General features: G+C 28.3%; 1 protein-coding gene across 2 annotated transcripts in view; it reads left to right on the forward strand.

The window, feature by feature from the left end:
• Positions 1-1,996: 1,996 nt before the first annotated feature.
• The window catches only part of LOC113861571 (protein NRT1/ PTR FAMILY 3.1-like), a 37,606-nt gene continuing 12,294 nt past the window's right edge, over positions 1,997-27,308 (forward strand). The window contains exons 1-4 of one of the 2 annotated variants that reach the window (XM_027494487.1): positions 1,997-2,166; positions 3,070-3,287; positions 4,378-4,937; positions 5,419-6,583. In XM_027494487.1, coding sequence (XP_027350288.1) covers positions 2,061-2,166; positions 3,070-3,287; positions 4,378-4,937; positions 5,419-6,340 — 1,806 coding nt within the window. In that variant the 5' untranslated portion in view covers positions 1,997-2,060 and the 3' untranslated portion in view covers positions 6,341-6,583. Of the gene's footprint in view, positions 2,167-3,069; positions 3,288-4,377; positions 4,938-5,418; positions 6,584-27,308 lie in introns of those variants that run through there. The other variant, XM_027494486.1, reaches the window with a different exon arrangement.

Genomic DNA, 27,308 nt, shown 5'->3' on the forward strand with positions numbered 1-27,308 from the left:
ATGTGTTTGCAACTGGGAAGGTGGTAGTTGCAGAAGATGCCGACCGATGTTCTTTCTAAACAATATGTGGGCGAATTCAAAAACAAACATTCAATGAGATGAATGAAATGATTGATTGGAAAAAGTAGAATTAGTCTAATGATAATATTCTAGACTATCAATTCTTTACTGCTCAAGATGGTGAATAATATCATTTCATTCTTGTATACAAGTGAGTGTTGAAAATTACATATACAATTCATATTTTATTTGCTTATCCTAGTAATTTTTTTAATTAAATTAATAATAAAGGAAAGCATTTGTCTCCCGTTTAATTTTTTTTTTTTGGAACTTTTGAATTTTACCACATTACACATGTCATAATTTTATTAGTTAACACAACACTTCACAAAGTTCAATTAATACTAAGTACTGATTGATAGACAATATCGAGTTGTTATCAAAATAACTATGTTTTTTAAAGATTTTGTAGTATAGAGCCAAACTTAGGTCGATTCACAGAGACACATTCTCAGTCAAATTTAATTTTAGGTTTTCTTTTAAAAAAATGCAAATAAAGTTTTTGGGGTTTCAAAAATTGTAAATTAATCAAATTAGATCACGAACATAATAAAATTGTGTAAAAATGAATTAAGAAACATCAATCTAAAGAATACCAAATGCATGTAACTCCGACTATCATAGTATTTAAAGATTTAAATCCGCATTTGAATAATCACCCAATTCAATTATTAATTCAATCAAATAACCTAATTGAACATAGTTATGAATTAAATCAAATAATCATTTAACCTAATCCGCATTAATTATCAAATAAGAGCATTAATCGAGTTCTAATTTGAATTCTAACAACAGAAAAGTTAATCACAATTGCAATACACAATTCTGAGATTAGAGAGAAAGAGGAGAACAAATTCAAAGCAATTTAGCATAAAACTCAAGTTGGAATTATATCATTTGGATTCCGCGGATTGAACGAGAGGGTTTAGCCTTTTATCAAAACACTTAACCCACGCAAGAATGAGAAAAGAACGAGAGAGTTCAAGAGAAAGTAAAAACAAAGATTCTTATTTCGACCAAGTCTCAAAATGTCAAAGTGTTTAATCACCTTCCTTAAATCAAAACCTTATTAGTCTATTTATAAGCTCTGATTAGGGTAAACTAAATGGCCAAAATTCGAGCCTTAATTATAACTAAAAATCCAAATACAATCATCTAATAACAAATGGTTCAAATGCAATCTCGCAATAACATTCAACAAATCTGCCTCAACTTCAAAAAATCATAAAAAATTGAAATCAACTCCAAATCTAGCAATCTATATATGCATTTTGAAGCCTTGAATGTGTAGAATCCAATGTAACTGGAATTAGCTAAAAATGATATCTATAGAAACGTTATGGCCAAAAGAATAGTCAGAGGTCAGAATATCTGAAAATATAAAATTAAAACATTTATTTATAAGTCTAAATTATTCAAATAACTAAAAAATAATAAAAACTTTAATAATAAAAAATATAAAAAGTGTTTATTAATCAAAATAAAACTATAAATGTAAACATAAATATATCACAACATCAATTATATATAAACATAAGAGAGATCACAATAAAAAATAATAAAAAATCATAATATTTTTTTAATTAATAAAAACAAAAAATTAAACATATTATACTTTTGTCGGCTATTTACTTATCACCGCACAATCCTTAGGATTTGGATTCAGTGCAATAACTGCACCGTCCTGTTATGTTATTTTATATTTTTACTTAAGGCCGTTAGGTTATTTTATATTTTTACTTAAACAAAAATATAAAATTTTGCCTAAATCCTGATCCCAACCCTTATGAGTAAATGATTTGAGAACAAACAGGATTGGAGCATAATAGCACGTGCTAAAGGTGTCATGTCATTCTATATTATTGTTACCATAATACCTGGGGATTGACAGCATGGGCGTGTGTATATATATATGCGCGGCATAAGGGGTATATTTATAGATGAGTGATAGAAATGGATGAATTGGAGAAAAGAGTAGCATATAGGATCTGGTGAGAGATATGGAGGTAGAGAAGAGGATGGGCAGTGGCGAGGAGGTCGTGAAGGAAGAGGCACTCAGTAAGAAGAGAAAGCGAGGAGGCATCCGAACATTGCCTTTCATCCTTGGTAAGCCCTCACTGTTCATTCTCACATCATCTTCTTTTTCATTCTCATTATTACTATATAATCTCTTAATTAACCTTTCACTACTTTTGCATATTCGTTGATCATCCTCAATCTTCGTAATTATCTGTCCCCTTCTCGTTCTCTTCTCTATTTTGCGTAGCCTTATCTTGTTTAATCAATTTGTTGGTGGGACATGTCAGTGTGTGTGTGTGTGAGAGAGAGAGAGAGAGAGGGAGAGAGAAGAGGTGTGTTCATACGTAATTATGTTCATTTAGCTTATAGCTGTGCAAAAAATAATAATTTTATATGAAGGATTTTGATTTTTAGTCATTATATGAGAAATTTAATAGACAAAACAAGAGTACAGGTAATAAAAAAAAAAAAAACCCAGCCAGTTGTTTTCTTTGAACTACGTACGTGGAATTGTATGAAATTTATAAAATGTTTTTTTTTTTCAGCACAATAAATTAACATTATATATTATTAATTCGTGGATAAATGTGTGATTTAACCATTTCATGTGCCAGTAATTTAACCATTTCTAAATAGGTCAAGTTGTAGCTTAATTAACTCACGATTTGACTAAATCTTTTGACTAACTATCGTATGCTTGACTTATTGCACATGTAACTGCTACCTTTGCGGGTAACACTTTTAGGGGAGAGAAAGAACATCACGATTAAATTCAACAAGTTCCACTTGAACCACACTCTAATGCTAGTAACATATACTTTTTGAGACGTTCATTATTAGTTAAAATTTGTTGAGATTAACTAAATGGCATTAATAAACTTAAATGAATAAAATATGCACATAGTATGAAATGAATAAGATGAATATCCTGAATTTCATATTGTATATGAAAGAGGTTAATTTTGACCAGTTGGGTGTGGATATATGCAGCAAATGAATTATGTGATAGATTTGCGGTGGCTGGTTTTAATGGTAACTTAATAAGTTACCTAACCCAAGTGCTGAACATGCCATTGGTATCTGCCTCCAACATTCTCACAATCGTTGGTGGAACGGCTAGCTTCACCCCTCTCCTTGGCGCTATCATTGCTGAGTCCTTTGCTGGCCGCTTTTGGACAATCACTATTGCTTCTCTCATCTATCAACTGGTTTCTTATTTTCTCCTTTAACTTCTCCAAGTTATTAGTTGCCTACATAATCATACTCATCAACCTTAAGCTTCCAAGTGTTTTGATCATTTCAATTACTTAAGTAAATAATTAAGATCACGTATATTTAACTCGAAAATTGAATTTTTTTTATTTACAGAATATGTTTTAGTGTTTAGCATATTGCTTAAAAAATCTAAATATAAGCAAATTGATATTTTCAACTATTTTCCTTTTCATAGTTTTCTCTATTAAGTATAATTTTGACCTATTTGTTTTAGAAAACCATTCTTAACTAATATCAGAGTAAAATGTGAACAGAGATAAGTTACTAAAGTTTACACTGAATCAAAGTCTAATACTTTTCTCTGTATATGATGTTTGCAAAATAAATAAAGGAACACTGGTTAGACATCTACATTAAACATTTTCCTCTTAAATCTGTACATATATTAATAAATTATTAACACTTTATTTTTTACTTCTATCTATAAATTTTTGAGATTCAGAGTCCAGTCGTGTGCTCCTCAAATAAAATAATAAAAGCAATATTAAGTTATAAAGTTATCATTTACTTTGTTGTTGATTGATTGTAAGATCTTAAATTTACCATTCATTAATGATCTCCTTTAATTCTTATGCGTGTGACTAGTAAACAATGTTTATTTTCTACTAATATAAGGAATTCAACAAACCAAACTATTTAAGAAAATTACTAAACTCAATTAGTAGAACGGCAGACAAAATATTCTCCCGTTGTTAAAATAGTTGATTTTAACTGTCGGTTAATGATTTTTGAGAAAACATGTATAGAATCGCTCGATTAGAAAATTAGCTAAAAAAAATGAATAATGCTATACCTTTCCTTTATTCGAATGATTTTGTACATTTCATTTAAAGAATATCTTCACGGAGCTCTATTCTCCAAAAAGTTAAATTCAATTCTTCTCCATAAAAAATTAAAACTGTCATAGACAATGCAATTTCATATCCAAATATAATTATTTGAGTTCTTATAATCTTCCATTTGAGTACAGGATATTGCATATCAGACTAATGCCAATTATTTATGTCATTCTCTTGCTTGAAGGGGTTGATCAGTTTAACAATATCAGCAATATTGCCACATTTTCGCCCCCCACCATGCCCAACACAAGTAAAGTGTCAAGAAGCTACACCCTCACAGCTTAGCATACTCTACTTCTCTCTCATCCTCACATCTCTTGGATCAGGTGGCATTAGGCCTTGTGTTGTACCCTACTTAGGAGACCAATTTGATATGACCAAGAAAGGGGTGGCCTCAAGGAAGTGGAACCTATTCAATTGGTACTTTTTCTGCTTGGGATTTGCCTCTCTAAGTGCTTTGACCATTGTGGTATATATTCAAGACAACACGGGCTGGGGCTGGGGCTTTGGCATACCAACAATTGTCATGTTGGTATCCATCATTGCCTTTGTGTTGGGCTCACCACTCTATAAGACTGTGAAACCAGAAGGAAGCCCGTTGGTTCGTTTGGTCCAAGTGATTGTGGCAGCTATAAAGAAGAGAAAGGAGACTTTACCAACCGATCCCAAGCTTTTGTACCAAAATAAGGACCTTGATGCTGGTATTTCTTTGGAAGGAACGCTTTTACACACGGATCAGTATAAGTAAGTCAAATATTTAGTTCTCTTAATTCAATAAAAAAAAATTTGGTCTATGAATAATGGGGTGGGGCTGATTATTGTCATCATGTATTGCCCTTCATTTAATTTGCAAAAGTCATAAACTAAGTTCAAAGATTGAAAGATACATAATAAGAACTTTTATATATATAGTAAATTTTTATTAAAATTATAAAATATCACAAAATTTAATGTATTTATAACATTAATTGCTTTAATTTTTAATTAAAAAATTATTATTTGTTGAATTTTTATTGTGGATTTTTATGCACACGTTTAAGAAACCATTTCATATGCACTTAGCTAAAAAATAAATGACTACACATTGATTGCATGAATTACCATAATAACAGAATCCAATTAAAAGGGCTTCACTACTCACTAGCCATTGCAAGTGCCTTCACAATTCAGCGTAAATTTGCACATGCAAACTTTTTATTACTTAACTTCTAAAATGTATGTGTAGATGGTTGGACAAGGCTGCAATAGTCACAGGCGAGGAAGGTAGAGATCCAAATGCACCACCAAACTTGTGGAAATTGGCCACTGTTCATAGAGTGGAGGAGCTCAAATCTATTATTAGAACCCTCCCAATTAGTTCATCAGGAATCTTGCTCATAGCAGCAACAGCTCATCTACCTAGCTTTGTGATTCAACAAGCTCGCACAATGGACAGACACCTAACTCACTCATTCCAAATTTCACCAGCTAGCATGTCTATTTTCAGTGTCCTAACCTTGATGACAGGAGTTATTCTCTATGAACGCCTTTTTGTTCCCTTTGTTCGTAGATTCACTAAGAACCCTTCTGGAATCACATGCTTACAAAGAATGTCAATAGGCTTTATAGTTAACATTGTAGCCACATTAATTTCAGCACCTGTTGAGATAAAAAGAAAAGCAGTTGCTTCCAAGTACCATTTATTGGATGATCCAAGTGCCACTATTCCTATGAGTGTGTTTTGGTTGGTACCTCAATATTGTTTTCATGGGATGGCTGATGTTTTCATGTCTATTGGACTTTTTGAATTTCTCTATGATCAATCACCTGAAAGCATGAGAAGCAGTTCTACAGCTATATATTGCATAGTTATAGCCATTGGGAGTTATGTTGGTACACTAGTAGTAACACTTGTTCACAAGTATACCGGCAAAGAGAGGAATTGGTTACCTGATAGGAACCTCAATAGGGGTATGTTGGAGAACTATTACTTGCTTGTTAGTGGGATTCAAGTTTTGAATCTCATTTATTTTGGAATATGTGTTTGGTGTTACACTTACAAGCCCTTGGAAGAAATTACTGATGAAATGAGGAGGGAACATGATTTGGAACAGACCAATACAAAGCTCTCATTTGTCAATTCAAAAGATGGCAGAGATGCTGGATAGAGAAATTTAGAAATAAGAAAAAGAAAGTATTTATGATCACGTTCACAGTGGGTATTTTGCATTATTGAAACCTCTGAAGTCTCAACAAGTGATGTATGTAAGCATAGGCCTGAGTATTTCATTTTAGTTTCCATTGTGCTCAATTCATTTGACCTTGTATAACAGAATTATCTTGAAGTTACCGTATGAATATCAACTCTCTGTATTTATAATAATTCAAACGTGGATTAAATATATTTTAATTCATATAGTTTATCTTGGTTTTAGCTATTCTATTTAAATTTTATTTCTTTTAATATGTCAAAAATTAGTCCAACTAATCATATCTTACAAGATTTATGCATTGACTTATTGTTGTAATAAATATTAAAATCTAAATTTTTTAAATTATAGGGATCAAATACTAAATATGTAAAGTATAGGAACTAAAAAAGTAGATTATAGAAAAATTAAAGATACAATTTAACTTTTAAATTTTTGTCATAATAGAATATGAAAAAGTGAGATGAGGTCACACATTAACATTACAGAATGTTTATTTACACTTTATTTTTTTTTTAAAAATTATTATGATATTTAAAAATTTATCATTAACTTTAAAATGATCAACTTTTATTAACACATCTTCTTTCTGTATACTCTTAGATTAATTATCTTTACTACGTCATAAATGAGTTTTTGAAGCACTAACTTAGATAGCGGTTAATAAAAATCGCTTTATAATTATATATTTAGAGAGCGGTTCTCTATTAACCGTTCTCTAAAGTCATTAAAGTCGTTTATAAATGAAACATGCTCAACGCATTTCTTCGTCTTATCTAACAAAGTTGGTCTCTTTTACTGTTAGTTCTGTTCGTCTTCTTTTCTCTTTTATGTTCTCTTCATCTTTTCTGTTAGTTTGCTCTCTTTGTTTTCTCTCACTAACAAATTAATTTTTTTTCCACATTTGTAAGTACTTTTTCATCCTTCTCTCTTCATCTTCTCTGCGCTAACAATTAATTTTTTTTTCATATCTGTAGTTACCTCTTCATTCTATGTTGTTCTCTTCATATTTCTGCACTAACAATTTTTTTTTTCCACATTTGTAGATACTTCTTCATTCTCTCTTTCTTTCTTATTCTCTTTGTTAACGGTGAAACATCCATTCTTTTTTTTTTTCTCTCTATTAACATTAAAAATCATCCTACTAATTTGTTCTTTTTTTTTTTTTTGGTTCATGCAGATATGGATTATTTTTGGTTAACACCAAATGTATAAACTCAAGATTCAATTTTGATTTGTGATAAAAATGAAGAAAACTCAAAGAAATTAATTCTAAATTTTGATTTAAACATAATAAATTAATTTTACTTTACAACAGATCAAAAACTCAAAAATAAATTAATTTTAAATTTCAGATTCATGGTCTACATTTATATTTTGGAGAGTAGTTTCACGTAGAACCGTTCTCTAATCTTACACTTATATTTTGAAGAGCGGTTCCACTTTTGAGAGCGATTGTTTAACCGTTCTCTTAAATATAACACATCAAATAGCGCAGAATTTTAGAGTAGTTCTAAACATTCTTTAATTTAAAATAAAACCACTCTCAGATTTTTATTTTGGCGTAGTACTTCTTGAATACCACGCACCACCACTCATCTTATTGTTTCTTCTCAGCTTCATTTTTATATTATTTCTCTTTTGTATATTTTTATGGCAGTTGACGGTTTCAAAACTGAAAGAAACAAAAATTAGGAGAATATCATATTCGTTAGAATTTGAAAAGTATGTACAGACATTTTAAAATGTCTTCGTTTAAAAAGAATTACACATGGTGCTAATAAAGCTATAAATTTATTTTAAATTCAATTAGGTTAATAAAAATTAAATTAACAAATGATTAGTTCAAGTGAAACTTGACTATTTCTCCTTAAAAAAATATATATTCAAGTCTCTCTCTCTCTCTCTCTCTCCGTCTCTCTTCTTATATGTATATACAAAATTAGGTATAGAAACTACTTGCCTATCATGTTTCTTTCCATAATGATAATATTGAATCAACATTAACAAGATATTGGTAGAAGGAAGAATCCTAGTAATATACATACTATTTAATATATTTTTTTAAAGTGTTATTTATTATTAAAATATATTTGTAAACATTTTAAGTGAATATACATTTCAATAAAATAATAATTATGGACAATAACGTATCTTAGATTCCTCTTGATAAGATATGGATGAGGGAGAGTCACAAAGATGATGATGAGTGTTGGTTGGATGGCGTGGTTTGCCTTATGAAGTCTTGTCGTGGGAAGCATGTCTCTAAGGGACATAAATCACTTACTTGAACCATAGGCCAATTTAGAAAAAATAAATAAATTAGAGTTCGTAAGTGTTATTGAATTTTAATTAATAAAAAGAATGTTATATGATAAATTATATTTAATTCTCGAGATATGTGAATTGATAAAATTTATTTTATTTATATTAAATTAATAAAAAATATTGTAAGGGAAGTGCGAAAATAAAATTAAACTTGTTACTTATGAATCAATTTTATATTCTTTAATAAAAAATTATTTTAATATGTATAATTTATAATAATAAATTAAAATATTCAATAAAATATTATTATTTTTATTCATTTAATGAAATACTTTTATAATGTAGTAAGAAAATTAACTATTTATATATAAAAAGAAAATATTCTAAAATATTATTATTTTAATTTTAATTTTAACATTATAATTAAAGGAAAATATAATAATAATAAATATATATTTAAATGTTTATTTATACGATGATAATATACTAATATATATATATATATAATAATAAAAATAAAAAATGTAAAAAAGTGAAGAAAAAATTAATTAAGAGTATAGATATAAACTTGTTTAAATGTTATTATTATTATTATTCATTTTTTAGTGAACTGTACTAATATCAATAAGTTGAATTATTTTTAAAAAATAATTGCAAATAAATTTTATAAATCAAATGAATAAATATTATAATTATTATTATTAGACCACTTGATATGATAAAAAATTTAACCCTAAAAATATTCTCATTTAAAAACTAATAGTTATAATTTTTATATAGACATTATTTTATATTATTACTAAAAAATTAAATAAAAACAATTACAATATTTTTAAACATAAAAGACTATAAAATATTATTAAGATATATATATATATATATATATATATATATTACTAATGTTTCTCTTGATAAAAGCTATATATTTCACAAATAATATGATAAGTTTCACTTATTTGACTTATTTGTACATATAGATAGAATGAAGAGAGGTTAAAATTAAATTAATATAAATTATTTTTAAAATTTTCATAATTTTATATAATTATATATTATTTTAATTATTTATATTAAATTTTGTTAAAATATAATTAAGAGTTTTTACTTTTATATTATCAAAGTATATTATATATATATATATATATATATATATATTAATGAGATATCAATTTTTAAAATTAATTTAAAATTATGAAAATATATTTTATAGGATAAAATTTTTTAATCTAATAATTGAATTTTATAATAAAATTATTCAATAAAAAGTTATTAAAAATTGTATCTCACGCTAGTAAGATTTGAGAGGCTCATGGATAAAAATGTTATTATGAAATTAAATATACTTGTTAAAGCGTACAAAATTTAAAAAAAAATGTTAGTAACACATTTTCAAACATATTTTTTTATTATGAATTAAAATTTACTTTAAACTATGTGATTTTCACTCTTAAATTAGTCAATTTTTTATACTTTGTAGTTTTCAATAAATTTTAATTAATAATAAAAAATATTAGAAAATATGTTGTTAGCGATCATCAAACTTAAAAGCTATTACTTAGAAGGTTGAACCTGATTATGAAAGTCTTAAAATAGATTCTAGCATTAAAGCCTTAATAACAACTCAAGTATAAAAGTCTAGACAAACTTAAGAGCAAAAGTAAAGTCGTACACAAACTTGAGCATATATGCCTCAATACCGACCCAAGCATGAAAGGTTCAGCGTAGAATAAACACTAAAGTCATATGGTACCAACTTGAACTTGAAAGACTTGACATAGACCAACACAAAAGGATTGCACCAAAGACCACCTTGATCATGAAAATACTTAAGCATAATAGCCTCAATATTGGCCTAAACATCAAAACGTGGTATCAACTAATGCATGAAACCTATAATACTAACTTGAGCATTAAAACCTTGGCAATAGAATTTTTGTTAATTTGAATAATTAATGTCATAAAGAAGAAAGACAACAAAAGATTTTACAAAAGCTAAAAAACGATGAAGTTTCACACAATAGAGAAACTCTTTCTTTTAATATCCATTCATCTAATCCTTTAGAATTACATAACTTAGCCTCTACGAAAAATTGCTTTAGCGCCCTTACATGACTCTTGAAAAATTATAAGAATTAAATTCACACTAACAAAAAATTTCTAGTATAATTAATTAAAAACATTAACTTCGAAAAACTCTCACCAGTCATCATAATGACTCTAATGCTCATCATAATTGAAGAATTTGAAAAGTATTAAATTTTTATTTTGAAAAGATAGACATCTAAATTTATTTCTTAAAAATTATATGCAAAAATATCTTAAAAAATGTCTTTCCATTTTTATTTATCAGAGCTCTATTTTCTTGGACATGAATAAGTACAATCACAACATTATTTGCTTCTTCTAGTTGGACTTCTTTTAGGTCAGTATTGCATTCACGAAGTATTCAATTATCTTTTGTATTTTTGAGTCATTTTTTTTTTTTTGTTAATGGACCTTCACTTAAAATAAAGATCTCTTTATTTGAGCATCATAATACAAGGTGGGAGGATTAGGTTCGAATAAAAAATTGTTTGATGAATTGGATATGTTTGTGATTTGCCAATGAATTGTTTGATAAATTAAATCATTCAAATATTTTTTTATGATGGATTGTTGAAAGTTGTAGACTCTCTTCTTACTTTGAATTTTGAACTTTCTTAAACTAAATAGGGCGGCTGAAAAACCCATTTTTGACTAACACTCAAAAAATTGATGCATAATTTTTGCAATTAAGTGTATGGAGTAAAATTGAGTTAGTCTAAAAAATCATTTTACAATTTAAATTGTGAATAAATACGAGCAATAATATATTTAGACTTTTTATTTCGTCAAAATCTAAAACCATAGGAACTAAGACTTATATGAACTTGTCTTGTCTATATACAATATACACACCTGGAGTCTTTGGACTTTAGCTCAATAATCCAACATCAAAATATTTGAGTGAAAGTTTTCAAGATTGAGTGAGAGTTTTAGTTTAGGATTTTTATGTCATATCATTTTGAGTGGTTCAAAGTTTACTTACTTTGTAGTAGTTAGTGCTCACATTAAAGACAAACATCACGTTGGAGTTGATTAGTTGCTTACTCTCTCTACTCCAAAAACTAAACCCTTACTTTGAAACCTAAACCTTGCTTTTCTCTCTTTGATTTTTGCAATGAATGACTCTATGTTGTCGCCTCCCTCTCATCATGCTAGGTAAGGTACTTTTCTTCTCATCTCTTTATTTGATATATGTTCATATTGAGTTTCATTGCAATCACTTTTCCCTATTTTTATGACATATCATTTTTTTTTATACTCATCATCTTATTGTTTCTCTATTTACTGTTCAAGTTTTGTTTTAATTAGTGTCTTTTCTCATCTATTTTTTATATATTTTTTTTATATTATGTGACGTTGACACAATGAATCAAAAAAGATTTGAGTACTATAGTTTTGGTCTTAGTTTGACTCTCAAACTTTGAAATGATGATGGTTTTAACATCATTCCCTCCCTCTCATTATCTAATAGTACTCCTCTTATCATCTCTTTATTTGTTATATTTTCATGTTTGACTTTCTGGGAAATTTCCCCTAACTCATGAAATATATTTTTGTTTTCTTTGTGTTCTTGTTTCTCCATTTTCTATTAAAGTTCTGATTCAATGTGTCTTGTTGGACTCTTAGATTATGGATGGTTGAGATTCTTATTACATTAAAGATTGAAAGTTCGTCTTAGTCATCTTTCAAATTTATTTCCTCATTAAAACTTTGATTTGTTAGTTTAGCCGCCTAAATTTTATTTTAGACAATGCTATTTTAATATCTTTTGATATACATTTTTTATGTTGTTATTTTTAAAAAGATAGTAAAAAAAAGATCAACTGATCAATTGAGAAGCAAGTAAAATTGTGTTGTATTTAAGTAATTTCTTTGTTTCTAGCTCTAATTATTTATTTTTATTTTTGTAATATGATGTATTATGGCTTGTAAATACTTATTATTGTAACATGAATATTGATAAATATGATTCATTTTATGATATGATATATTATGACTTATATACCTCAAGTAATTTGTTTAATTTTTATTCTCCTTTTACTTTGATTTTTTTTCTTCTAATTTTATCACCTAATTGTATATTTTGATTCTTGCAACATGAATATTGACAAATATGATTCATATTATGATGTAATATATTATGACTTATATATCTTGAGTAAGTTTCTTATTTTTTATTGAGTTTTTTTTATTTCTTGTATTATATTTTTAAATTTTTATTTTTTGATATGATGTATTATGGCTTATATATATATATATATATATATATATATATATATTATTTTGTACATTTTTATTTTTATTTCATTTTTTATAAATATGATAAAAATAATTACTTACTAATGATTCAATTCATAGAAGTCAAATGGTTAAATTTGACTAAAGCATATTTATTAAACTTTAATACTTTTAAAAGTTAATTTGGTGGATTGAATCTAACAAAGACTTCTTCATTGTTTAGTAACGAGCACTTTAGTCAAAGTTTACCTTTTATAGTTGTAACTAACAGCTAACCTAATGAAAAATCTTAACTAACTGCCTTGAAACTAACAACTAACTTTGTAAAACTAATTAACACCCTTCTAAGCTCTTTATTCAGCTAATCTAGCTCATGTATAAACCCCATATTAAGCCCCTCCCCTTTGAACCATCCTTGTCCTCAAGGATTGAAAGAGGGAAACTTCTTCTTTAGATCATTGTAGAAGTCCCATGTAAAATCTTTAGGAAGATGATGTTTCTACTTAACCAAAACTTTAGTGACAACTTGGCCTCTCCTCTTGACAGTGACCCTGTCTAAAATAGGTTTAGGTTCTTTGTTAGCAAGTGCATTAGAAGAATGAAATGGAAGAATATAGCTTGAAATTGTGTCACCAACATGTTTTTTTAGCTAGAAAATATGAAAAACATTGTGGATTGTAACGCCTTATATTTCTTTTCTAAATATATGATAAATTTTCATAAATATTTAGATGACAAAGTAAATTTTTCTTTCAAAAACTCTCTAATAAGAAAGAGACATTTAAGTGATATAAGGTTCATAGAGTAAAATTTCATTAATTCATAAGTACTTTGGAAAACAAAGATTCTAGAATTTTTATCATCAACAAAAAGAATAGTAGTTTTACAACTGTTTCAAAAGAATGCTATAGAACTGAAAATATCCATTACATAACTCAAAATAACTAAGTCTTATAGTAGTTCTCATCCATCCATGCACTATGAGTCTGGTACTATTCATCCTAGTTTCTTGAAAAATATTGTGTAAGGGTGAGTCTCTACCCTACCACTCATACGTCACACATATTCATCACAAAACACATCTTATCACGATTAAAGAAAACATCATGGCATTGCATATCATAGGTCATATAAAGCATGTTCTCATCTCAACACACAAATATATATTATATTCCACAGATTTACAATTTCTTTTTCTTTTAACCGTGCTTACTGCGCCCTGTGGCCACAGTTATCCGATGCCTCTATCCCGAAGTCTTACACATCCATGTAAATAGTCGCTAGATGGCCCAATGCAATACGGATACAACGCATGCAATAGACAGCCCCTTAGTAAAGGTAATGGTCAATAATCAAGTCGGGAAACAAGTGTGTGGCCATGTGGTGCATTCGAACACAATATTCTGTGCACAATCCCGAATGTCACTCACCACCCTACATTTTCCCAAGATATCCTATATCGTCTCCATCTTCCACTCCCCCAGTGTATCTATGTAACTATTTACATCATATCCTTTTCCATCTTATACTCTTTCAAGTATATTCACATGTTCATATATGCCATTTCTTATGTTCACACATATTTTTCATTATATTTCCGCTTACTTTTCATCAAATACATCAAATCATGGCATATTCACAATACACATCATTTTTACATGAAACACAATATATTCAAACATGAAACATCCATCTCTTTGTATATTTCATATAACAAAATCATAAAACCATATCAACCATTATCAATATACCTTATCATGCCCTATTTGAACATTATCACATTTTCATCATGTATTCATCATAAGATTACATAAACAGCCAATTATTCTCACTTTTCACCGATTATTTCTCATAAAACAATGATTATTCCACATATAATCACATACATGACAAGATCTATGAGAATACAAGTAATAAACATAACAAAATGATAAAGTAGAGCTCCCTTACCTCAAAACAGAGCTTTTACAAAGATTTAACCGAAGATTTTAACTCTAGAACGGAGTTTTTCCTAAAAACATCATGAACATCTATAAGAAAAAGAAGAAAAAGAAAAATGAACAGTAAATCTAACTTCAAACTTAGAGAAACTTACTTGAAATCCTATAAAACGGACTTAGAATCACAGATTTGAAGAAAAATCTAAGTTTAGGAGGTTTAGTATGGGAGAAAATAGTGAGATATAGCCTTAAAACCTTTTGAGAATCTTGGATAGGAGTGAAGAAATGAAAATTTTGTGTGAAACTCCCTTTTTATAGAAAATTTTTGAAATTTATTGTTCATTGTCGGAATTACTGTTCACGCTGAAAATACTATGCACACGTACTGTACACGGATTGTACGCGGATGTGACGTCAGCCATGACGTCATGATAATGTCATTGATGACGTCATCGGTCACTGTACATACGCAGTTTGTACTGTTCATAGGTGATTTTACTGTTTATCGATACTGTTCATAGGCGGCTTTACTGTTTATATATATATATATATATATATATATATATTAAATATAAATTCTATCCAAATCTCATTTTATTTAAATTAAAGTACATGATATTACATGGATCCTTGAAGAAGCAGGAAGCTATAACTTATAAGCAACAAGTCCAATATGATCAAGGATTTTAAAAGGATCAAAATACTTGGGTGCCAACTTGGCATTGCTTCTGTTTGCAACAAAAACTTGCCTAGAGGGATGTAACTTCATATAAGCCATGTCTCCTATGGCAAATTGTCTCTCAATTCTGTGTTGGACTGCCATCTGTTTCATTCTATCTTGAGCATGTCTTAAATGAAACTTTAGAACTTTCAACATTTCCTCCCTCTTGACTAAACTTCTGTCCACCAATTCCAACTTAAATTCATATGGAAGATAAGGCAAATGTGTAGGAGGAGGTTGACTATATACTATCTCATAAGGAGTAGCTTGAATGAAGGAATGGAAGGTATTGTTGTACCACCATTCAGCCAAAGACAACCACTTAAGTCACTGCTGTTTGGTCATCTATTTGAGGGTGATAAGATGTTGATAACTGAACTTCCAAAATTGACTGAGAAAAACAGCATCCCTATCACTAGTGGTAGTGTAAGGAAAACTATGTAACTTAAAGACATTGTCAAGGAATGATTGAGCTACTTGACAAGCTGTATAAGGATGAGACAAGGCTATGAATGGGCTGCCTTCCTCAATCTGTTCACAATCACAAAAATGACTTGCTTGCCATCAGAAAAGGGAAGTCCCTCAATGAAGTCCATTGTGATGTGTGCCAAACATGTCCAGGAATTGGGAGTGGCTAAAGAAGAGCGGGAGTAACTATTGTCTTATATTTATGTTGTTAACAAGTAGTACATTTATGAACAAACAATTACACATCTTTGTTCAATCTTTTTCAATAAACTACTGATTTAACTCTCTGTAATGTAGCATCCCTGCCAGAATGGCCTCCAACTATAGAAGCATATAACCTTGAAGTAAAGCCTATTTTAAAGTTAGATTATTACTTACAACCAGTCTGTCTTTTCTTCTTGATTCGCTATTCAACTAACTATGATGTTTATTGGATGAAGGATCCTTTGTAACATCAGAAATCAACTTTTGCAAATCAAGATTAGTGGACCACAAGTGTTGAATCCTAATCAACAATTCTTATTGTAATTCCTAAATAGTTAATGTGTGACATTCAACCAAATCCAATTTGTAAAGAGTATCAGCCACCACTTTTACTCCTATATAAACTTTAAGTTTTTGTGATTCATTCTAATGATGAAATGCCTATTTAACAAGTAATGTCTCTACTTTTGGACATCAAATACCACAACCAATAGTTCTTTTTATAAGTTGAGTGGGATTATTGTTGCTTATTCAAAGATCTATTAGTGTAAGCAATAGGATAGTTATCTTGCATCAGAACTGCTCCAATGTCAAAACCTAAAGCATCCACTTCAATTACAAATTCTTTATTAAAATCGAGGAGGAGTAAGACAAGTGTAAAAGATAGCAAGTGTTTTAGCTGATGAAATGCCTCCTTTGCTTCAGGAGTCCAACAAAAATTGTTCTTCTTAAGCATATCTGTTAGATACTTAGCAATAATTCTATATCTATGAACAAATTGCCTGTAATAGCCAGCTAATCCTAAAAATCCTCTGAGTTGTTTTATTGACTAAGGAAATGGCTAAGAAACCATGCATTGCTTCTATCCACTTTAGAGAATATAGTAGAACTATGTAACTCATTCACCAAAAGAATATAGAACTTATTCTTAATAGTAGCTTTATTTAAATCCTTGTAGTCAACACATAACCTCCAAGATCCATCCTTCTTACCTACTAACACAACAAGGCTGGCATAAGGGTTACTATTAGGCTGAATAACTCCAGTTTTCAAGTACTCTTAGATTAAGCTATCAATGATATCTTTATGCTGTTTGGAAAATCTATAAGGTCTCTTATTTATCGAATTAGTGTTATGGATAAGTGAAATTTTATGGTCACGGTGAGATCTAGTGGGAGGTAGTTGAGTAGGCTCCTAATATATATTCACAAAAGCATCTAAGAGTTGTAAAATCACTAGCAGAATATCAGGCTGATCAGCATGTGTGATCAAGGAATGAAGTAATGAATTCTTCTCAAAACATAATTACAACATAGTAAGATGGACACCCTTATTAATTTTTCTCTACAACTGCTATTTTTTCACTGTTTAAACTCCATTTACTACAACACCTCTCATAGTATGTCTTTTGCCTTGGACTATAAATTTCATAGTCAACTTTTCAAAATTTTAAATAATATTTTCTAGAGTAACCAACCAGTCAATACCTAACACCACATCATAATATCCTAAAGGAATATGCAAACTATTTGAAGTAAAAAAAGGTTTGTTGAATAGTCCATGTAATATTCTTAACCATGGATGAAATTTTTAGCTTTGTACCATCTGCAACTGCTACATTCAAAGAGTCTAAATCTTCAATCTTACAGCCCAATATTTTGGCCATAGCAATATCCAAAGAATTGTATGTACTTCCACTATCTAATAGCACATGAATGGGTTTCTTTCCATAGCTTCTACTAACCCTTATAGTTCTAAAGTTTGCTCTTCCAGTCAAAGCATTTACTAAAATATGTGGTTCACTCACATCTAATTTATCAGTCTTTTGATAAATATTTGCTGCCTCTATTTTATCTTCAAGATTATTAATTTCTAATACATATAACTGTAATTTCTTATGTATCATGCTATGAGCTAGTGTAAAAGGTTCATCACAAAAGTAACAAAGGTTTTTTCAACCATGTGTGCTAGAGTAAAGGTTTTTTCCGTTCTAGATGGTAATTTAGAAACATCTTTACTAGTTACAACAAGATCAACAGGTTTTTTTCTCCTAACAAGGACTTGGTTGCAGGTATATTTCTAGATTGTTTATTAAAACTTGGTACTGTAGGACCTTGAGAACTAGCAGCTTCATACATTTTACCAAGCTAAACGCCCTCCTCACAAAATCTGGTTGAAACATTTTAACCAACATTTGAATATCTTTTTTAATTTCCCTAAGAAACAACTTAAAGTGTGTTCCTTTGAAAGCTATAATTTAGTAATAATCCTATCAAAGTCCTCATGATATTGCTCAACAATTAACGTTTGTCATAATTTCATCAATTCTACCATTGGATCATCAAACACCACACCAAACCTCTCAATCAACAATTATGTGTATCTTGCCCAATTATTAATAGGAAAAGCACTAGTTGTCCTAACAAAAGCAGTGTATCACAGTAAAGCTTTCCTTTCTAGATGAATTATAGCTATTTTGACCTTCATTCCTTCATGTGTATTATCAATAGCAAAATAATTTTCAGCTTGGTAGATCCATTGATGAACATTATCACTATAAAATTTAGGAAAATTAAGTCTTACTAACCTAGTGTCGTATAAATATTAAGAATGAACAACACGCTCATCTTTGAATGCGATTTCAGAATAAGAAGTAGGATCATCATCATGATCATGTGAAGTTTGAAGCATTTCTTGAACAATTTCTTTCAAAGATTCACTCAACGCTTTCTAAATGTTTCTAGTTAGCTTCATCAACCGCGTTTCCATACGTGCTACAACATGGTCCTCCACATCTTTCATCGCTACTTGAGTTTTTGTGTTTTCTGCCATAAAAGTAAGCTTGTGCAGGAAGGGACAAGCTCTGATACCAATTGATAGGGAAGAAATAGTCTAGGAAATGCAAGAAACTGAAGAAATATAAAGAAAATAGGGAATCTTGGTGAAGAGAAAAGACTCTGAATGATTAATTGAATTCAAGAAGGAGATACAAAGAAAAATTATAATGATTGTGATATGATATCTCAAAAAAATGAAAAACTTCTATTTATATTTGTAACTAACAACCAACTTAATGGAAAATCTTAAATAACTGCCTTGCACTAACAAGTAACTTTATAAAACTAACTAACACCCTTCTAAGCTCTTATTCGAGTTAATCCAGCTCGTGTATAAACCCTATATCACAATGCATGAGCAACAACACAAGATGAGTTTTCTCATGTTGAGTCATCTAGTCTTATTGAAAGTTCACATCATTTAGTAAGAACAAATACATTTAAACAATATTTAAGGAATAACAAATCTTATTGACGAAAAAAATGAACTAGAAAGGTACTTAGCTAAAGCATGTGTTGATGGAAAGGATACATTTTACGTTCTTAAATGGTGGAGAATAAATGTATTTCGATTTCTAGTATTGACATATACGGTCAAAGATGTTTTGACAACTCTTTCAATGCTTGTGGTAGAGTATTGGACATATTTAGAAGTTCATTAAACTCTAAAATGACAGAGCTATTAATTTGCACTTAAAATTAGTTGATGTCTATTTTGGAGAATTTTAAAGATCTCAATTTAATTGAAAGGAAAGAAAGAAAAAGGGAAAGAAAGAGGATTAATACAAATCTTTAAAATTTAGAGAAACTTAAAAGTATGAGATTAAGAGAGTTTATAAATCTTTCCCCTCTCACCTAAAACTTCTAAATAAAGATAATCATTATATAAGTCATCTATTTTCCTCTCATTTCTTCCAAAAACCAAATTTTAAATAAGAATAATTATCCCTAAAACTTAATTAGCTTAATAATATTAATAATACAATCAATGAACATTATATCTTTGTTATTATATTTTTATTTTAAAAACTGAACATTGAACACCGAGGGAATGGTAAATGGTAATACATTCAGCTCCAAGTTTTTCTTTTTAATGTCATTTAGATGTTCTCATTCTATTATTATATTCAATTAATTTGAATTTAGCATAGGTTGGGGCTGCTAAATTTATTTATGGTCAATCCATTATATAAAGTTCATATGAAAATACAAAGGCCCAAATAAAAAATTGAAAAAAGAAAAATCATATATAATAGCTTAAAAAATTTGTAAATCAATAAAAAAAAAAAGTCTTATTTAAGTCCAATTTATTAGAAACCGTCTAATTAAAAATTATCCCGTGCAATCCAAAATCTGTTAAAACCGATCGTTCCAATATTGTATGAAAATTAATATAATTACTTAATGATGTGAAAAATATATGATAAAAATGAAAAATATATTTAAAAGACGTGTAATTTAAATAATTGTTACATGAGGAAGTATATACAATTTTATCAATCAATCATGAATCCACTTGTTATCAATATCATTCATATGGCTTAGCGTTTCATTATGCAGTTCATACGTGGGATAGTTACTTGCCCTTGTACTATTTGCAAACAAGTCAAAAGTGGGGGAACACGTTGGAATCTGGGTGCCGCAACAACACAGTCTCCTTTTATGGTCCCTCATTTTCTATGTCCGTTTGTGGATATAGATGCCAAGTATAATATTTTATGGTTAATGACAGTAACAATGATTCAATATTTCAATGACCCATTTGAATCATTTGATGCTATTGCTAAGGTACAGAATGTCTGCGTCAGTGTCCTGATCCTCCCTGAATGCTGGCCATGATCGATATGATGATGGTAATGATGAATACACGCATGATTCAAGTAATATGTTGGACTCTCAGGCTCAAAAAGAAAAGAATCATCCTCTTGTTTCATCATATTGTGTCAAATTTGCCACCAAAAGCTAGATTTGATTGGATTTGGATAATAATAATAACAAAAATAATAATAATAATAATAATAATAATAATATTTTCTCAATAGTTAATAGAGAGAGTGAGACTGTGTTTAAAAATTCATCTCGAATTTAAACTTATCTTGATAACACTTAAATTATAAAATTATACTTATATATTCATATTCTAAATCTCATTTGTTAAATAGAATTTGTTACAGTTTTGAAGTTTTCAAAATTTATTAATTACCTAGTACGTGACAAAATAAATTTAAATTATTTAGCGACACATATAAGATTTATATAATATAAAACATGTTAAAAATGAATTAGAATTTTTCTTGAATATATTTGCAACTCTTGCTTATTTTCAAAAGAGAAGTTATTCTTATAAAATAAAATTATACAAAAACATATACAATTACGAGATAAGAAAAAAGAAAAATGTGTAATATAGGATAGATGTGTCACAAAGAAAAATATATGCAGTGACATTTATATGCGGAAGAGTTAAAAATAAAAAAAGTTTAAAGAATGATAGATCAAAACAAGACAGACGACAACATGGATAAGAACATTATATATAGGGCAATGCTATCTATTTATTAGCTCCTCTTACGTTTTTAAATGGATCCTACGACACTAATTCTCGAATCAAGAGTGATGAATAAAGTAAAAATTGGTTATTAGCCTTTGTTATCTTGGAATTATAATCCGATTCCATAACATTTCTATCAACTTGTGAATTTCTCGTGTGTACGGTATACTATTAAATTAAAATAATTTTGTAAATAAAAAATTAACGATATGTCATATGATTTTTTAATATTTAATATTTTTTTAAAATAATTATTTTGTTATTAAAAATTATTCTATTAAATAAGATTAAATGAAATAAATATATTTTGAGATTTAAAAATATGGATATTAAAATTAAAAATATAATATTAAATGTAAAAAGAATCACGTGTTATAATAATAATAGAATTTCTCATAAAATCTTTCTATTTAAAATGATTTTTAAAAGGATTTTCATTTAAAGATAAAGTCCTCCATTTAATATAAAGATAGATTACTTGTATTATCTCGTCCTTATATTATATGGTTACCATTAATAAAAGAAATCCATCACTTAATTGTCTTCATTTGCAAAAGCTGTCTTCATACTTTTTTAATCATATCCTGCAGTGATTTGATATTATTTTGCTCTCAAATTTTTTTATCTAATGCATCTCTCGATGACATTTTAATTAAAAAACAAATTTCCATTTTCCTTTATGTACGTATATAATTTTTTAGCAGCATTCTTTATTAAGAGAAAATAAAAACTTTGTTTTTGCTTTTCAAAACTCCACTCAAAAAATTGAGTAAACTTTTAAAAATTCTTATAAGAAAAAAATAGTATAAAAATAATAAATCTTGTCGCATAAATTAAAAACAATTTATCTTTCCAAATTTAAAAATTTTATAAAAAACATAAATTATTTCTAACTTATGAAAAAAATGGTTTATTTATTATATTAATTTTTTTATAAATACTTTTCTATAAATTTATTAAAACCGAATGGATTGTGTGTTGTTTGTGAATGTGGAGGACATGAGAGTGATCGCTGTCTTTGTTTGTCATTGGTCGTAATTTATAAACTTGAACAAGATGAGCATGAAGTATATTATTAGTAATATTAAGAATAAAGAAAGAAAGAAGAAAACAAAATGAAGAAAATTAGGTGCAGAGTAAGTTGAGAGGAAATGAAGGATCCTGTGGGCAGAGAATCAAAGGTGCATGTGTAGGTGGAGAAGTGGGGACTAGCTTTGTGTCACGGACATCACTGTGCCGAAAGCACCACAAATTTGGTCTCTTATGTGAGACTGCAATCTGCAATGCATCCTTTGTCCTTTTATCGGAAGATAAGGTTTCCATTCAAACTTACTTCAACAATACCAAAACCATATCGTCCACATTGCCTTTTCGATTCATTCCAATTCACTTTGCGTAAGCGGGGACGTCATCACAATTTATATTTTTTTTCATTGTTGTTCACTTTCCTTGGCTAATTAACCCACTTCCTATTCAATAATAAAGTTAAATTTGGATATAGTATCTTAGAATTCTTGGAGAATATGAAATCAACAATAAGAAATGATTTGAGAGAAAAATATTAAAGACATTAGTAATCATAATTATAAAAGATTAAATATAAATAAAAAAATTGATTGCTCTTTGAAAATATGTTATTTGAAATTTCTTCTATCTTTTATTTAACTGAAAGTTTATGTTATTAACTAATAAATTATTTAATAAATTAATTAAAATAGATAATTATTAACATTTTTTAAAATGATACTATAACTATTTTTTATTTTTAGTTACTAAATACAAGTAATTTTCTCAACTAGTAGATTTATTAAACACTTTCAATTTAACAATTTTCAGTTTTTATGTTTTAATTTTCAAAAAGACTTACAGTATTATTTTTAATTTTTAACAAGATTGTCCACTAATTGTACGAAACACATCTTAAAGTTAGCTGTTTATAACAATTCAATGTCTAATTATCTTCAATTGTACACATTGTGAAACATATTTTAGAACTGATGCCCTCGTATCACATCTGATCTACATATTCTGCTGTAGATTATCTTATCTGCTATTTTTGTATTTGTAAGATAATAGGTTTATGCCTGCAACATCAGATTATATAAAGTTCAAAATCAAAATATAATGCAAACAAAAGCCCAAGTGCATCATCTAATATTTGGATATTCACGACATCAAGGAATTTTGACTTAAAACTACAAAAAAAAAGAAAAATAACAATAAAATATTCTACTGAAGAACAGAATATGCTGAGAAACAATAGAAAGTATTATCGATGTAATACCTTATCGTAATATCATGCGGGATGACTAATTTGGAAGGATGCACATGATTAATTTGGATACATAGCACAAATTAATTCTTCTTTGAAATTATACAACAACATTTCCAATTTGAATAATCTTCCATTGGGGTCCATTCGGGTAGAAACCGAAGCATCAAGTTCTATTTTATTTAAACAAATTGAGATTTAAGCAAATATTTTTTTATTAGCTATTCCCTTAAGCAAATCTAATAAGAAAAATCTTTGTAAGGGGGGAATATCACATAGGGTTGACACTGCAAGTGCAAATATTGCACACTACGCTCTAAGGTACCAAAATTATATAAATAATATGTATAACTAAAATAGAGTCAATAAAATTCTAAACTTTTATTGAATAGAAGATTAATAAAATTTGTCTTTATTTTTGAAGAGGAAATAATAACACTTTCTTTTAATAATAAGAGAAAACAACATCAAGAGAATCTCACATAAGACTCTATTTTTCCTCTCTGTATTTCTTTCTTTTTAGATATTAGACTCAAAATGAGATGATTAAACAAAATAAAAAACACTTAAATTTATAGATGAAGTTCACAAACTTCAACCTCTAATACCATCATAGAAATAAGAGATTTCTTCTCCTCCTCTCACTATTTTACAGTAACAATAAAATAGAAATTTTATTCTTACATTTTCTTTATTTATTTTATTTGACTTTTTTAAGCTACAAAAGTGACATTACTACATTCAGAATCTCTCACTTAATGTTAATTTTATTATACTTTCAAAATCTTTCTAATTTTTTGCTGCTTACGTTTTTTATTAGTAATATGAGAATTTACATCATATAAATTTATTCGTGTTGATTGGATTTGTCATGGCATCCAATAGGTTTTCTTTAATATGAATTTTTTGCATATCCCCACTTTTTTCTTTTACTACTTCTCGAACAAAATGATATTGAACTCCTATGTACTTTATCTTAAAATAAAAGGTTAGATTCCTTGCAATGTGCAAAACACTTTGACTGTCATAATATACAATAATATTTTATTGTTTGTGCCTAAGTTCATCAATAAACATTGAATCAAATTGCCTCCATGCATGCTTGGATAATTGTCATGTATTCAGTTTCTATACTTGATCCTCCAAAACACAATGCAACATTTGATCTTTCTTTAATGTATCTTAGGATCCTTTTAACAACATTCCAATGTTTCTTGCTAGGAGTCGTAAAATCACTAACATTTTGGACTACCTAATTAAGTAATATTTCGTCTTGTACATATCATTACTCGAGACATTTGCATCCTATCTATTTCATTGCTAGAATACATACTTGATGATAATTTATAATTGACAGAAAGTGAGATTGAAATTAGCTTATAGTCTTGCATATTAAAGCATCACAAAATTTTTCGTTGATAGTTCTTTTGAGAAAATCAAATCACATTATCTTTAATATCTCAATGAATTTGTATCTCTAAAATTTTGTTTGATGGTCCAAAGTCTTTCATATCAAACTTTCTAGCTAATTGTGCCTTCAATTCTTAGACTTGATCTTTGTTGGGGCCTACAACGAACATGTTATTCACATATAATTGTAAAATAATAAGGTCATTATCTCTAAATCTCTTGAAGTATGTATAATGGTTTGAACTCAATATGTTGTATCTGAGGCTAATAATAAAGGGATCAAATCTTTTGTACCGACACCTTAGCGCCTACTTCAAGCCTTTTGATCAACCTGCAAATCAAGTATGTGTGTGTGTGTGTATATATATATATATATTTCTTCTTCAAGTTTTCTATGAAAAAAAAAATCTTTACATCTATCTGTTTAAGATGTAAGCCGAAAATGACACACATAGTCATGACTGCTTTGATAGTAGTAAGTCTGACAACTAAAGAGAATATCTCATTGAAATCAATACCTTTTTTTTGATCCTATCATTTAACTACTAATCTTGCACGATATCTTTTCACTTATCATTGTTACCATAGAAATAAGAGAGTTCTTCTCCTTCTGCTATCATTTTATAGTAGCAATAAAGTAGGAATTTTATTCTAACCTTTTGTTTATTTATTTTATTTGACTTTTTCAAGTCGCAAAAGTAGCATTACTACGTTCACATATGCTACACTTCGTGTAGTGTAGGAATTAAAAGCTTACCTAGTGCTATGAAAATAGCAAGTGCATTTCTTGTTTTTCTTTTATTTTAAGGGTTCGAAGCCAGTTTTTGAAGAGGTATAAAGAGAGTTCATCCATGCAAGTGTGAAATTTTGTGTAGCTCGATGCACCTGGTGATAAACATAACCCTTTGATTAATCTTTTGGCTTTTGAAGCTTTGGTTACCATTGGAGAGAAACATTATGTTCAAATTTATCATCCTTATTTACATAAATCCTTGCTCTTATTAGATTTGTTTAAGCAAATAGCTAAACAAAAAATATTCATTTAAGTAAATATTATATATTTTTAGCATTTTTTTCGTTAAATTTTCATTTAAATAAAAATAGAACTAAAATGATCTAGTTTTCACTGCAAAAGGAGATGATCTGAGTCTCAATATTCTTTATGATTTATATAGGTGACATATATTAGATACTCAAGCTAGTTTTAAAATGTAAATATATCAATGAATACAAAAAAAAAATCACTTAAATAGCATTGTGTTAGGGGAGGGGGATAGACGAGGAAAGTAATGAATTCAGAACGAATCATGGGCCAAAATAAAAAAGGGCTATATACTATAACTAAAATATTTCAATTGGGGAACATGATCCAGCACTGAATACATTTAACTAGCTCTAAAAGATCTAATAATTCAAAATAAAATAAAATTACGAGAACAAAATGACATAACTTCAATGCAATATAAAATATGTACATATACCATAACACCCCTTATTTGCCTTCAATCAATTATCAAAATATATTTGTCAATTCACAAATTACAAAGTGGTTGGGAGAAAAAAAATATATGGATATCAACAACAATTTATTTTAATGATTTTTTGCTCCTGTAGTAAAAAAAAATTCAAAATGCATAGTTGATCAAATAATAATAATAATAGATTAATTACAAAGTATTAACACTTCATACTCATCAATAATTTAAATAAAAAATTATTGATTTTGATCTTTTGTAACTTTTAAACGATAACACGACTGATTCAAACGTTGTTATGGTTCACTTTCCTGTGTCACGTGTCGCTTTTCTTTAGAATTACATTATTAAGAGGAACCAAAATTAATCATTCGCAAAAATATAAGGGCCAAATTAACAAATACAAATTAAAATACAGTTTCTTTTGAGAAAAAAAAAATATTTAACCCATTTAAAA

This window comes from Abrus precatorius, unplaced genomic scaffold, assembly GCF_003935025.1.
Source record: "Abrus precatorius isolate BTA unplaced genomic scaffold, Abrus_2018 Scaffold3, whole genome shotgun sequence".
NCBI classification, from domain to species: domain Eukaryota; kingdom Viridiplantae; phylum Streptophyta; class Magnoliopsida; order Fabales; family Fabaceae; genus Abrus; species Abrus precatorius.